This window comes from Rhinolophus sinicus, chromosome 17, assembly GCF_057876585.1.
Source record: "Rhinolophus sinicus isolate RSI-liver-muscle chromosome 17, RSI-T2T, whole genome shotgun sequence".
NCBI lineage: Eukaryota > Metazoa > Chordata > Mammalia > Chiroptera > Rhinolophidae > Rhinolophus > Rhinolophus sinicus.
In genome coordinates, this window is record NC_142517.1 from 125,827,563 (window position 1) to 125,843,459 (window position 15,897).

At 33.6% G+C, this 15,897-nt stretch overlaps 1 protein-coding gene across 3 annotated transcripts in view; it reads right to left on the reverse strand.

Moving 5' to 3' along the window:
- Positions 1-15,897, reverse strand: part of DPP10 (dipeptidyl peptidase like 10) — a 1,313,078-nt gene that overhangs the window by 16,298 nt on the left and 1,280,883 nt on the right. For all 3 annotated transcript variants that reach the window (XM_074335439.2, XM_074335432.2, XM_074335443.2), the window contains exons 18-19: positions 15,612-15,710; positions 15,435-15,504 (exon numbers count right to left, since the gene is read on the reverse strand). In XM_074335439.2, the coding sequence (XP_074191540.1) occupies positions 15,435-15,504; positions 15,612-15,710 (169 nt within the window). The remainder of the gene's footprint in view (positions 1-15,434; positions 15,505-15,611; positions 15,711-15,897) is intronic.

Genomic DNA, 15,897 nt, shown 5'->3' on the forward strand with positions numbered 1-15,897 from the left:
ATCTCTAATGCCCAGTACCTTAGAATGTGACTGTATTTGGAGACAGGACCCTTACAATGGTGATTAAGGTGAAATGAGGCCATTGGATTAGGGTGGGCCCTAATCCATTTAACTTGTGTCCTTATAAGAAGAGGAGATTAGGACACACACAGAGACCTCAAGGGTGTGAGTGCAGGAAGGAAAGTCCCTGTGAAGAGGCAGCAAGAGGGCAACTGTCTAGGTGTTAAGGAGAGAGGCCCCATAAGAAACCAAATCTACTGGCACCTTGATCTTGGACTTCTTGCCTCCGGAACTGTGAGAAAATAAGTTTCTGTTTTTTAAGATACCCAATCAGTTATATTTCATTATGTTAGTCTGAGCAAACTAATATAAATGCCTTCTGTGGTCTAAGCATTTAAGATCCATTATTTTATTTACTATACAAAACCAACCTTTATTTTACCTTTTGGGGGAGGAAATTATCTGTTGTGTAGTTTATTACATGTATTAGTATTCCTACATCATAAATAAAGAGACTGTGCCACATAAATTATTTAATCACTGCCCACCATCATTTACTTCAAATCACAATGGTGATCCTAGGAACCCAATCTAGATCTGCTTTGTCCTTCTACAGTGTTTGCGATTTTAAATGTTTTTTTTTTTTTTTTTTTTTAATTTAATTTTGTTATTTTTTATTTATGTTAGTTTTTACAACTTTAGCTCTTAATCAGATTGGGAATTGTTCCCACACATATCCACATGCTCTAACCTAGAATTCTAGTTGCCTAGTTCAGAATGAAGTCTGGAATTGCTAGTTTTTTACAATTTCACAGGTCATACTAACATAACTTGTTTACTATTTGAGGGATAGCATGAATCATATGCCAAGCACAGTTTCTGGTGCATGCAGAACATAGCAAAGTCTTGTTGAATTAGACCCTTTCAGGAAAAGTAGGCTCAGGTGAAGTTTAAAATGAACAAACTTTAAGAAGCCTTGAGTTTCAATAGAGACACTGTACTTTGAATCTCGCGGATTTATCGCAAATATTAGAAAGCGAAACATGACAAGATACAAGGATCAATTTCACCCTTCAACAGTAAAAATAGGACAGTCCCAACTTCACTCTGAATATAGGCAGGATACTAAAACTTTAAGACTCAGTTTCCTTATCTTTAATAACAGTAAAATACTGCCTTGTCTCCCTCAAAGTACTTTGCAAATATTAACGGGCATAATGTATCTGAAGATACTTTATGAAATATAGGAAGCAATATAAAACCATTGTTAGATTCGTCGAACAATAAAAACTGTTAATTATACCTTTGTTTGAAGCCCCTTTTGCTTGTATTGAGCACATTTCCTTCCAGGTCAAAATAAAGAACTATATAAAGGACTTTGGCCAGTGGTACAGAAATTAAACTGGGCAATATTTATGGATAAAGACACTGTGACATGTCCTATGACCTATTGTTAGAGGGACTTCCATTTTCTAAATGGACCAATGGTATCTAAAGATTTACAAGAAAAAAAAAAGTTAATTAACAGATCCTTTGGAGCGATTATCACAGTGTTGTTAATTATTAAAGCAGAAATTTCCAACTTTAAACACGTACAGCTCCTCTAAGGTAACACTGTAAGTGTTTTGTTAATTTGGAAGATATAATTTTCCAATTTACATATGACCCAGCGCATTGTTCACAGCTAATTTAGGAGTTCACAGCTAAGTTAAGTTTAACCAAAATGTAAATAAGTCACAATATTTTATGGCAGGCAAATGAATTGTTTTAAAACATAGTTTAAAAGAAGGTACATTTGTTCAACCTTTTATGATAATAAATGATCGCAGATTTTTTAAACAAATACACTCAATCCTTTACTCATGCTTGCAATACCCAGGGGCAAAAAAATACAACTTCATTCCTTCACTCTTTTTCTAAATTACCATTTTTAACCTCATCCTTACCTTCATGAGTTTTCAATGTTAGAACACAAAAGGATCTCAACACATTATCAGTTAATGACTTTTTAACACATGTCTCAGTCTAGTTGGGTGTGCTGTTCTTTCTTTTTTGGTGCATAATCTATTTCAAGATGAGTTATAACAGAATATGGATTATGATGTGAATATTGCCATTATAAGGAACAACCCAGACACTTGCAGGAACAGGGGGGATAACTTCATATAGTGTGGGAAAAAAATATTAGCCTTTTTCCTACAAAGAAAGGCAAGAAAATACTACTTATTAGGAGATGTAGGAACATCATGCTATATGGTAGTAGGAATGATCACAAAGAATGGAATGTAGACCAGATCATCTACCAAAGAATAAACAGGTACCACAACCTGTGTGTGTATTGGCCATGTAGAATTTGTGAACTCCAATTCATCTAGTTCCTTTTTCTTTTTTCTGTGTCTCCCTAATCTTTTTTTCTACCCTATTTTGTTCTACTCTCCGTTTCAGAAATCTCTGGCTACCTATAAAAAGGAGGGTGTTTCAAGGCTGAGAATAGGGACATAAAATTTTGTTGAAAGTTGTGTTGAAAATAAAAATCCCATCTGTTTTAAGCATTGGGAAGGTCACAGCAATATGAAACTTGTTTATTTCCTAACAAATAGGCAGCAAAATCATAAAGACTGTAAACGTTTCTTAGAAGTTAAGACCTTTGAGGGCAGAGTCCTCATCTATTTCAGTACCTTCGACACTGAACATGTCTGTATGGATGAAGAGTTCAGGGTGTGAGAATTTAATAAAATGTAGAAAGAGAGAGACACAGAATGCACAATATCCAATAGATCATTAAAGTGACAGAACAAGCCACTTTTATATGACATAAAACATCACCTATACTGAAAATTGAATTAAAATGAAGAGATCTGTTCACACTACATGTGTGGTCAGAATCAGAGAGGGCTATTTCATTTCATGAAAAGAGGGTTGAGTTTATGTTCAGACGACATAGGTTTTAGTCCTGACTTTGTTATCAATATGTTGTATTACCTTGAGCAATTATATATGCTCTTTTTATCTTTATTTATTGTTTTCATTATTAAATATTTTGTAAATAATTAAGATCATGGATAATACATTTTTAAAAGCTCTTTTTGTTACCAGTAAAATTTTGGTTAAAATAAATGGAATAAAAATATTGTCAAATGAGATCACTTTCCATTATTGATCTATTGCATTGCATGTTTTTTCCTACATTGCAGAAAACTGCAATACTGTATCATGGATGAACCTTGAGAACATTATGCTAAGTGTAATAAGCCAGTCACAGAAGGACAAATACTGGATTCCACTTATATGAGGTTCCTAGAGTAGTCAAACCATAGAGACCAAGAGTAGAATGGTGGGTGCCAAGGGCTAGGGTGTGGGGGTGGGGGCGGATAGTAGTTATTGCTTAATGGGGAGAGTTTTTCTCTGTTTGGGGAGATGGACACATTTAGAGACGGATGGTGGTTGCACAACAATGTGAACATATTAATGCCACTGAACTGGAAGCTTAAAAGTGGTTTAAATGATAACTTTAATGTTATGTGTATTTACCGCAATAAGGAAAAGCTTTAAAAAATAATTTGTAACATAAACATAAAAAATAAAACTGTTATACTGACAGCTGCATATTTGTGTCCATTGGAGAGTAGAAGGAAGAGACAGAATTGCTTACCGTCATCTCAGTTCTTTGCTCTTTCTAGGCCTAGAGTAGATCACCTTTAGCTGCATGAGTGCTAGATAAGAGGTAGAGTCACTGAGAACTAAGGGTTGCAATTTTATTTTAGCTACAATAAACTCAAAGACAGTGTGAAAGGAAGGGTGAGAAACAGCATGGAAGGCGAGATAAGGGAAAGGAAACTGACTGCAATCAATCTCCAAATCTTCTCTGTTGTCAAAGTCCTACTACATCAATTCTTATCTATTGGCCAATTGCCATTTGGGATCATTTCTAACAGATTGGGTGAGGGTGTAGAACAAGCAAAGGATTTGCTCATCCTTATTTTCAGTTGCTGCAAATGGCTATATCATCACTGACCTAGAATAGCCTTTGACCCACTCCCTGGCCTTTAGAGAGGGTCACACCTAAATCACTCACAGTCTCACAGTCGAAAGAACATTTAGCAAATCATATAAACAGAGGAAGAGTAGTAGAATCTGGCTCATTATTTATATGTATATAATTGCTATGTAAATCTTTTCTACAACAGGTCTGCTTTTGATAGCATCATGGAAAATATTCTTCACCCTGGCTTAAGGAACATGGGACTAATCTGGATAAAAGTAGAACAAGGTATGTGTATCTTTAAAAAAAGAAACAGGTGACAATCTTCACAAAAAAACTCATATTTTTCATTTTCTAATAAATAACACAATTTAGCACTGAAATGTGAGTGTAATATTGAGTCACACAATACATGGTATATATCAGTGATTGCAGTGGATACACCCTCTAGGAATAGATTCTGATTATGTACAGACTTTGAACCTGCATTTTATCCTAGGTAGGGAATGATTCAGCTTCAGTAATACACCCATTACTGTATATACAATACTTTTTTTCTAACTATAGAATCATTTAGCTGGATTCTAGAAGTAAATCCCTCAACTGAAAATTGTGGCTGAATAAACACAGGTAATTTTAACCTTAGCTTACTTTGTTATGCCAGTTGACTAGAAATGATAATAACTATAATGCTAACCATGGACAAGTATTATTAGCAAAACCATTTTACAGTTTAGTAAACAGAGATACAGAGAGCTAAAGCTTCTCTAAACTATAGATGAACACATTTCTCTCAGCTCTTTGAGAGAATACAATTATAAGTTGACCTCAGAAAAATATTTTGTATGTTTGATATATAAGCAATTACATTCTGAAAGCAAAGGGAAATGGGGAATCCTAGAGAGAATAAAATGAAGAATTCAAGGTTTTGAAAGTCTCTTATTTTTCACTAAATTCTAAATCTGGGTCATTTCCTGAATTCACACCATATCTTTTGAATGTCTTCATCCCTAGAATTTTGTTGAGAAAAGTAATAAAAGCCTACAAATGAACCTTTCGGCTAAGTTTTCACACCTTAGTACATGTCTGATACGTGACACTTTACCGACTACTTCTGATTACAATATCTGCCCTGATGTACTCACAGGACAATGTGAAAAATAAAGAAATTAATTAATTAATTAATTAAAAAAAGTAAAATACTATGTAAGAAATCTGTTGGTAGGAATTTAAATTGATACATCCACTACGGAAAATAGTATGGGGGTTCCTCAAAAAATTAAGAATGGAAATACTATATAACCCATCAATCCCTCTTCAGGGTATCTACCCCCAAAAATTCTGAAAACATTTATCTGTAAAGATGTATATACCTCTATGTTCATTGCATCATTATTCACGGTGGCCAAGACATGGAAACAACCAAAGTGTTTTTCCATAGATGATTGGATAAATAATATGTGGTACATATATACAATGGAATATTACTTGGCTATAAGAAAAGATGAAATACTGCCATCTGTCACAACATAGATGGATCTTGAGATTATTATGCTAAGCGGAATAAGTCAGACAGAAAAAAATTGAAAATCATACAATTTAACTCATATGTGAGATATAAAACTGAAAGCAACAAATGAACAAGACAAACAAACAAAAACTCATAGACACAAACAGCAGTTTAGTAGTTACCAGAGGGTAACGGGAGAGGGGAAGTGGTAGAAGAGGGTAAACGAGGTCAAATTTGTGGTGATGGAGGGAGAACTAACTCTGGATGGTAAGCACACAATGAAATACATAGATGATATATTATAGAAATGTGCATTTGAATCCTATGTAATTTTACTAACCAGTATCACCCCAATAAATTTTCAAAAAAATTAAATAAAAAAAAATAAGTCTCTGGTAAACTCCATGCTATATAGCTGATTTTTTTCAAGAGGAACCTTATATACTAATATATATGTATTCATATATACATATACACACACACATACATATATACACACACGCACATGCACACATGCTGACAATTAAGTTCACAAACTTGTTGAAACGATGCTGCTAACCTTTTTTGATATCAGAGGGGTTATTTATTATGCATTTGTACCAACTGGGCAAACAGTTAACCAAGTTTACTATTTGGAAGTGCTGAAAAGGCTGCATGAGAAAGTTAGATGACTTGAACTTTTTGCCAACAATTCATGACTCTTGCGTCACAACAATGCACCAGCTCACAAGGCACTGTCTGTGAGGGAGTTTTAGGCCAGTAAACAAATAACTGTATTGGAACACCCTTCCTAGTCACCTGATCTGGGCCCAATGACTGCTTTCTTTACCCAAAGATAAAGGAAATACTGAAAGGAAGACATTTTGATAACATTCAGGACATCAAGGGTAATACGATGACAGCTCTGATGGCCATTCCAGAAAAAGAGTTCCAAAATTGCTTTAAAGGGTGGACTAGCACTGGCATCAGTAGTGGTATTCAGCAGTGAGGTATGTAGCACTTTTTCTAGGATGAGTTCGCAAACTTAATTGTCTTACCTTCGTGTGTGTGTGTGTGTGTGTGTGTGTGTGTGTGTGTGTGTACTTTTTACACTTTGAATTATCTAGATGCAGTATGTGCTGTTCAACATGGGTTAATTTGGTATGAGATATTTCATATGTGATGGATAAGAGGGAAATGATATCAGTTAGATGTTACTGTGGTTCTTGCACAGCTTTCCCCAAGACATTAATGTTTGGAGGTAGTCAGGGACACACTTTTTCATGATTAAAGAGAAAGCCACAGCAATATATTAAGATCTCAAGAAAAAAAGTTGAAAATCACCAGAAGACCTTGCTTTAGGGCAAGTTATGGCTGATTTAGTAGCTTTCAAAATTGCTGGGTCCCTCTTTGTGTGAAAACTGAAATCTGATTGTAGAGACTGTAAAGACATGAACAGGCTGCAAAACAGTGGATTCATAAAGAGGCTGCACATAGATCAGGTTTATAATTTCAATAAAAATGCTATTAAAAAAACGGCTAGAAGAGAATGCCCTCAAGGAGAAAACACAAATGCCCATTTGAAGGCTGAAAGGAACAAATTCTAGATTAAATATTATTTAAGATATAACCCTATTAGTATTTCATAGGAATATTATTGTTTGAATTCTGAGTTTGCTTAAAATGTTGAATAGTTTTGAGCTCTTCTCCAGCCTCATATCTCTGAGCTACACTGTAATTTTCAGTGTGTGATTTTGCATAAAACTCGTTTCTCAGCAATACACATGATGTAAGAGGAATGCCTATACTTGTGACACAGCTTCTCATCATCACTGACATCCTTAATTCTTCTTTATTTTGCCTACATGATGCTGCATAGCCCTACATGATTTATAATATAATGCTTTTATGTGTAAGGCAAAAGGGAAGAAGATTTAAGGGAATCCTGGAATAAAATAATGTAATTGATGTTTTTCTTTAACTCAGGGATTTGTTGGATTACCAAGGGTGAAAACACGTCTTAGTTTCTTTAGTTCAGGCTTTCAAAGACATAGTAAACTAGGAACATAGTTAATATTCCCTTCCATCACAGATTTTAGAAAAAAATATAAACCATTAAAACAGAAAAGAATAATGATTTAAATATAGGTATACCCTTACATTTATGACCCAATATGTGATCATTCAAACCTAGAAAAACAGAACAACTTAGGAAGTTTTTTATGAAAAGCATTCAGTAGCTTATCTTTAAATATAGAATATACTAGTATGTTTCAAGTAGATACTAGTGATCAATTGATATCAATTATATGAAACTGCCACATCATTTATGTCATACATGCGAAACCATTCCTATCTGAGACTTGTGTTAATAGAAGAAAAGAGCTAAAAATAATATAAATATGCAAGTCATAGACATGCTTTTATAAATTTCAAAACTGTATACACTTAGATATGTCAAATTAAAAGAATCATCAGAGTATTATAATTTATGCACTATATACACATTTGTTGTAAATTTAAAACATTTTCCCATGTAGTACTTCCTCAATACATCAACTTTGAGTTTGTATGATTTTAAATAGTACTAAGATAATGCGAATATTTAAGAAGCATTATCTATAGATTGTAAAAGAACAAGTTCCAATTTGATCAAGAAAAATATGCAAGGCAATTATCACCTTCTCCTCTTTTATTACCAGATTAAATGTCACCGTCTTTTCTTAATCATTTCCTGTGTATTACAGTGTGCATACATTTTGCATCCAAATGAGGAAAATGAACAAAAATGAGAAAAAATCAGAAACTTAAAATTGAAGCGTTGACCCTCATTACATGGCAGAGCAATGATAATCACTGTTTCAGACAAGTACTAGCTATCTCTCTCATTCACATCAGACAGTGTATCTGTTATTTTCCTAAGAAACTGAGAGACAAATGGATATATATTTCCCAAATGGAGGATCAAACAATGTTAGAGAAATTTTGGAATATATATGTGTTTATTCTTGGGAAACAAAACAAACTTACCTCTTACAATTTGATCTGCTTAAAAGTCTATGACTCTACAGAATAAATGAAGAGTGTAAAGATTTCCCATAAAGTGAACACTTTGATTAGAATTTGGAGCTTTATAAAATAGTCTGGGCTGAGAATTTGATCTCCCATATGGAATATCCAGGAACTCATAATTTCTATAATCGTTATGTTACACTAGAGCATTAACGTGATGCAGAAAGAAAATATTACATTTTAGAGATTATTGTAAACTGTTAAGTGGGAAGAAGAAAAGGTCATAAGAATTTGGTTGTAGAGAAGTCTCTGTACATTCTGGTCAGCATTTTTGATAAATTTCAATAATAATTATCATGCAATGGGGTATATAAGCAGACAGTATTAGGTCATAGAAAGAACAGAGATTTTTAATCCAAAAAACAAATAAAATTTGAATTAAGACCTTAATTTTGCTCTACTCAAGATCGTGGATGTAATAAACATGATATAATTTAGTCATAGTTTCCTTGTGTTAAAATGAGGACAATGATATTTACTTTGTATGTTTTCTGTAATGATTAAAGATCACCATCTTACATCCTTAGCATAATACCTCTTACACAATAAGCATTCAACAAATGGTAGCTATTATTAAATATTATTATTTTAAGAAGATGAGCTCACTAATCAAAGGCAAAAGAGAAACAGTGAAAAGACAGCATGAAAATCAATCATTATTTAACATTATTCTGAAAAATTTTAAGATAAATGAGAAAATGCACATTTTTTTGAGTTGGAAACTAAACTGCAAAGAAACTGACTCATCCAAAAGGCTGAAATTAAACACACTAAAAAGTCTCAAATCATTTATTTCTTCTTCTTTTTTCACATTGAATTAATTCCCAATAACAAACTCAAGGTTGATTGATTTGTTTGCTCACTCATTCATTCATTCATTCTATTCATTCATTCATTCAATATTTACAAAACACAAATAATGCTCCAGTCACTATGTTAAGGCAAAACAATACAAAATGAATTCTTACCAACAAGGACTTTACAGTTTAATAGAAGTGACAGTGAATATTGTGATCTGGTGTGGTTACCTGTTATAATAGAGTTGTGCATAGAATTATGGGTAAATGTATCTTGAAGTATTAATAAAACTTTTCCAGTTAGAAAAGGAAACTAAAGGTACTGGAAGATATGTAACAAGGTACAGAGGAATGACTGAGAAGCTGGTATTTCCAAGAATAAAGCAGGTTTTTTTTTAAGTACCTAGAACCCTGAATCAGATGAAGATGGAGAGAGAAGTAGGAAACAGATGAAGAGTTTTGTACGCTGTGCTAGGGAATGTGAATCTCTAATCATTGGAGAACAAAGAATGAGAGAATTTTAGCCAGGAGAGCCACATTTTCAGATACGAATCTCACAAAGTTTACCTCAGCAACAGAGTGTTAAAGCAACTAAAAAAGAGCAGATGGAGCAATAAAATTAAAAAAAAAAAAAAAGGCAAGAGTAGGTAGAGAGCAGGTGGCAGATAAGAATTAAATCATCCAGATATGCTGTCTGACAGGTATGGGGCTTGAAGAAGAAGAGTGTGGACTCTTGGACAACCGCACTGGTTTAAAGATGAAGACAAGACACTATGAGCATGATGCTATTCACAATTTTAAGCACCATTCTATATTGTTTGTTGAAAGAAAAGTGTGTGTATGAAAAAAGTATTGATGCTATCTTGACTGCTGGAGATGAGTGGCTGTATAATTTCACTCAGGACAAATGTATCAATTAATTATATTCTGTTTTTAAACAGAATAATTATACAGAAAAGAGATGACAAAGAGCTCACTTCCATCAATATGACCCAGTTGTAGAACTCTGATATGCATAACACTGATTGATGAAAATATCTAGAGATAAAGGAATAATGTTCCCCAGTTAGAACTGTAATAGCAACCATGTTCACCTGGTTTCTGGACATCATTGATCTATTCACTCAACACATATTTGTGGAGTGACTCATCACAACAGCTAGTTGCTATGAGAAATACACAAATAGATCAGGCATTGTTTAATATATGGCATGCATGCAATACAGATTTTACCGTTTCTATTTTCTTAAGATATTGAAATATTCCATAAGCCATTCTATCAATTATTTTTCCAAACACTCGCTTCTAAACTATAGATTTTCCTTCAGAAACATTGGTGCAAAATCTAGTGGGAGTCAAACATTCTTTAAGTGGCATATAAAAACATCCTCACAAAAATAGGGTAAAGTGGAAAAGTGACAACATGACCGATATGGTTTAAGATATATGGAGAGCCTTTGGACAAGAGACTGTTGCTGTAGAAGGAGGAGGCATGAAATTAGGACTAAAACAGGTTATAAATGGACTGGTGAGGAGGGTGAAACAAAGCTTTGGGAAGATAAGAGTTGATGGATGACCATGAATTCTAAGGAATTTCAAGAAAGATATATTTAAGGAGAGGGAACAAAATCATAGGGGCAAGATAGAGTGTGCTGCATTCCAGAAATTAACTTGTTGAACAGTTACTGCCTCTCTGAGTTAGACTTTTATCAAGTGAGGCATGGATAAGTTGAATATGAAAGAGTAGGAAATAGAAAGAGATGATGATTCTTTGTCACTGAACAAAAGTTTCCAGCTAAACACTGCTTCTCTCCATAGATACAACAAACAAACAAACAATTAAACTAATACATTCTTTCATTTTTAATAACAGTACATCTGTCTGGATTGCTTCCTATCAGGGTCTAGGCATTTAGATTCATATTTCTGTATTGATCAAATACACATCTGCAGAGGGTGCCGAAAAATGTATACATGTTTTAAGAAAGCAAAAAAATGTATTAAAATGATAATACTATATATAGTATATATTAGGTTGGTGCAAAAGTAATTGCGGTTTAGAAAGTTTAAAAAAAATTGCAAAAACTGCAATTACTTTTGCACCAACCTAATATAATATATAATAATATATATGGATAACAAAAGATGAATACAAGTCATGTGTATATATTTTTTTTGGCAACCCTGGTATAACTTTAGGCTATCCCACATAATCTTCAGTCTTGCACTATTAGGAGAATTACAAGTTAGTAGATTTTTTAAGGTTCCTCTACGTGTGCTAGGCATTGCGGAGATAGACTTAACAAATAAAGTGTTACATATTTCAAGATTATTTTAATCTTTTTATCTCCACACAAACATTATTACAGTTTCTTACACATAAAAACAACATGGTAAGTGTGTATTGCACTAAATTATACATACATCAATAGAAAATAAGAATAACATAAACAACACCAATTCAAGGTGATGAATGCTGAAATTGATATAGTTGTATATTCATTCCATATGAATATAGGTATAAAGATGAATATAGACTATGGGTCCCTAACGACTCCCTACAATGCTAAACAGAAAGATTAGAGAAAGATAATTAGGCATCTGGAAGGAGAGTAAGAGGCATAGGAAAGGAAAAGGGGGTCAGGACTGTATAGAGACCACTGTATTTCCAGGCCACTGAGATACATTTGTAATGACAATTTTTCTTAGATTTTCTATTATAGTACAATCTTCTGTTGCCATTGATTCACATTGATTCACTAACACTTTCAATGTGAAATTAGGTTTGGGTTTCAGATAATATGGGCACAGAGAGGTATTCAGAGGACCATTTCTTCTAAGGTTTAATAATGAATATTTAGCAGGAAAGAGTTTGGAAATTGCCAGTGGTCACTTTCTTCTAGGCCAATCTTCCTTCCAGCTACTCAAGTATTTGCTGCAACCTATCTCCAACTCATGAATTTACCATAAAATTCCTGGTTGTAAACCCATCTGTGTAAGTGACAAACAGGCACATTCTGTTGGGTACTAGATACACTACACAGAGAAACAACAAAGTAGTGACACCAAAATCACAAAATCATCTATTAACCTCATTAAATAATATCTATTTATTTATTAGTACTGACTAATTGCCCATTTAGGGAAAAAATCAATTATCATTATCATTTTTAGAATAGGGAATCCACTTGTCACTGAAAAACAGGGTTTAATCTTAAGGGAAAAAAATTTGCTTTTAAATTATAAGCAATCTACAAAAACACTTAAAGATATTTTATGCTTAAACCACTCCAACCATACAGGTTTCCAAGCATAAAGATTTTAGGAATAAGCATGCAATTTAAAACAATAGCTAATTTTATAAATAAATTAAAATTTAAAAAATCCTCAGTTTAGTTTTGTAAGTCATACTCTGCAAAACTTCTGAGAATTTACCTCTGAAACCCAAGGAGTTTGGATAAAGTAAGTTAATATTTAGTGTAATCAGTATACTTGTATAAAAACTAATGAAAACTAATGCATTAATTCTTTCATTCTTCCCTATATCAGTCAAAAAAAGGAACAAAGTAAATTCTATGGGCCTGACTACATTAGTAATGAATTTCTATTAAGCAACTTTACGGATGTTTTATTACATATTATATATTTATATTGATAAATTTCAAATATAAAAAATACTACTACTGACAATAACTATGATTATGGTGACAATTTATTACACACTGAGTGCAAGTGTTTATGCTCTACCAAACACTGTCGCGACATGTTTGTATGAATTATCCCATTATCATCTATAAATTTATTTATAAAGAAACTGAAACTTGAGGAAATCAAGCAATATATTGACAAATCTTTGAACGACGATTTGAACCCAGGCCTACCTGACTCCTAAGCCAGTACCTTTACCCTACCATCCTGCCTCTCAAAACACACTGATTCTCCCTTTCTAACATGAGAAATTGAGTTGTGTGCTAGTGCTTACATTCCTCGTATAAACTGAAAATCACCCAAACCGAAGCACAAATCTGATGCCAGATGAGCCAGCTGGCTTCTCTGACTCCAGCTACAGAGACTGTCTGTAACTCTTGTCTACTTTCCCCAAAAAACTGTGACACTACTCTGGAGCTAGTGGATGTAGAGAAGGAATCAGTGTCTACACATCCATCTGCATAGGTGGGTCATGCTTTGAGAAAGCGTGCCTAGTTGGGTTCCTTTCCCTGAGAAACCTTATTTCTCAGTGAATAAAAAGAACAATCCCTTTTCCCAAAGGGAGACATGACTGAAACAGAAGTTGAGGTTGAGAGTTTGTTTTTGTTCTTTTTTTGTCTCATTTTTATGCCTTAAATATTTTCCTCAATAAATCACACATATAGTTCAAATAGGAAGTGAAGACAACTAGGTGAAAGAGAAGAGACAAAAGAAGTTAGGTAAGAAAGAGCACATAAGAAATTCCTCAAAAGACACCAAAGACATTTTGGACCTTCTGGCTGTTAGAGACACAGGAGAGAGGTCAGGGTAAGATAAACTAGGGCAGTAGAGTTAGGAATAAACACCAGAGTAATGGAAAATATTAAGTATTATATTTTCTGTATTATTTGGCTTAAAATGAAGTGACAGATTGATTCTACTTGCTAATATACCTAAATAAAATCAGTGCAGTTTATATAAAATAATGAATTATAATCAGAATAATTATAAGAATCATATGAGTTAGATACACTATGTCTTTTATTTAATCTAAAAGCAGCCTTAAAACATAGGCAGTATCATAATATTCCCTTACATGTGGAGAAATTGAGCCTTACAAGAGGTCAAGTGACTTGCTCAAGGACACACAGCTAGTAAATGGCAACACTGGAATTTGAAGCCAGTTTGATTTCACAGACTGAATAAAGTCCTTTACATTCAATAGTCATCACAAGTAACGTTATTTTCATTTTTATATTCCTACTGAGGTTCTGATAGAATTTTAGACATTTTTAAACACTGTCATAGCAATATCCTGGTTGGGTTCTTAATAAGGAAAATCACTAATAACTCTGAGGAATGCAATGCTACAATTAATATCAAGTTAGTTAATCATTATCTGTAAGGAGCCTCTGTGCCTATACTATATATTCACAGTAGAGTCTCATAGAAAGTATCGATAAATTGTATTCCAAAGTCAATTCCAAGTTGGAAAAACCTAAGAATCAGGTTTTCTGAGTACGGGAACTGCTTCCTACTGGTCATGAGTCCAGGAAGGAAACCTAATAATGGGAGTGATATAAATATCACCAACTGTTTCAGCAACGGAAATAACTGTTTTCTCCATATTGCAGAAATAACTGATGAAGAGCATAGGACTTATACGTGGCAACACAGAGGTCCCTTAAGGACACTATGCTAGTAAGTGCAATAAACCAGTCACAGAAAGACGAATACTACATGGTTACACTTTATGAGGCATCTAAAACTGTCAAACTCATGGAGGCGGGAGTAAAATGGTGGTTGCCAGGGGCCAGGAAGAGAGCATGGGGAAATGCTATTCAATGGGTCGAAAGTTTCAGTTATACACGATGGATAAGTTCTACAGATCTGCTATACAACAGAGTGCCTGTAGTTAACAATACTGTATTGTGCACCTAAAAATTTGTTGAGAGGAGATCTCATGTTAAGTGTTCTTACAACACACACACACACACACACACACACACACACACACACACACACACATTGCTTTTATGAAACTAACATAACTTTGATATGACAAATATATCCCAAAGAAAGAAAATGATAGACCAATACCATTTTAAAAAAGAGCATAGGGCGTGAGTAATTGCTAAGCGGATATAAACCAAATTATATGTGTCACTGTTCCCAGTAATAACATTGAGTTCAATTTGGGATGCAAGAAGTATAAATAATCGCATATCCTTCCAAATTATTAACGTTGGTATCCTTGGGGATCTCATACAACTGACAGCTGCCCCTGTTAACTACACACATAGGACTTCTGTTGGATTTTTTTAACCAGAACGCTGTCATGTGAGGCATAAGAAAAACTATAAAATGTTTCAATTCCTTTATTTCAAAAAGAAATAAAAATACTTACATGATTAACAGAAGAGCATACTTGTTTCGGTCCATAAAATCTTTGGGCAAGGACAACTGTAAAGGAAGTTCTTTTAAAGAAAGAGCAAAATATTAAAGATGGAGAGTCATTTTTATATAAGACTATAAGATGCAGAGAAAGTTGTTCTTAAACAACAGAGCATACGCAAAACTTTACCATAGTCGTCAATAGAAATCATTTTAACTTCTGACTTTACTATCTTCTTCTTCAGGATGGCCTCCGTCAGCATAGAATTGTTTTCCAATATAAAATATTCTATAAATCAAAAAGGGTAGTGTAAATGCAAATCTGATCATGTTACTACTCTGTTTATGAATATTTAAAAGAATACAAAGTTATCTAGTACACAACCAGATGAAATTCACAATGCCAGGACTCCAATGCAAAATTACAAAGCATGCAAAAAATCAGAAAAATACCACCCATGATGAGTACAAAATTT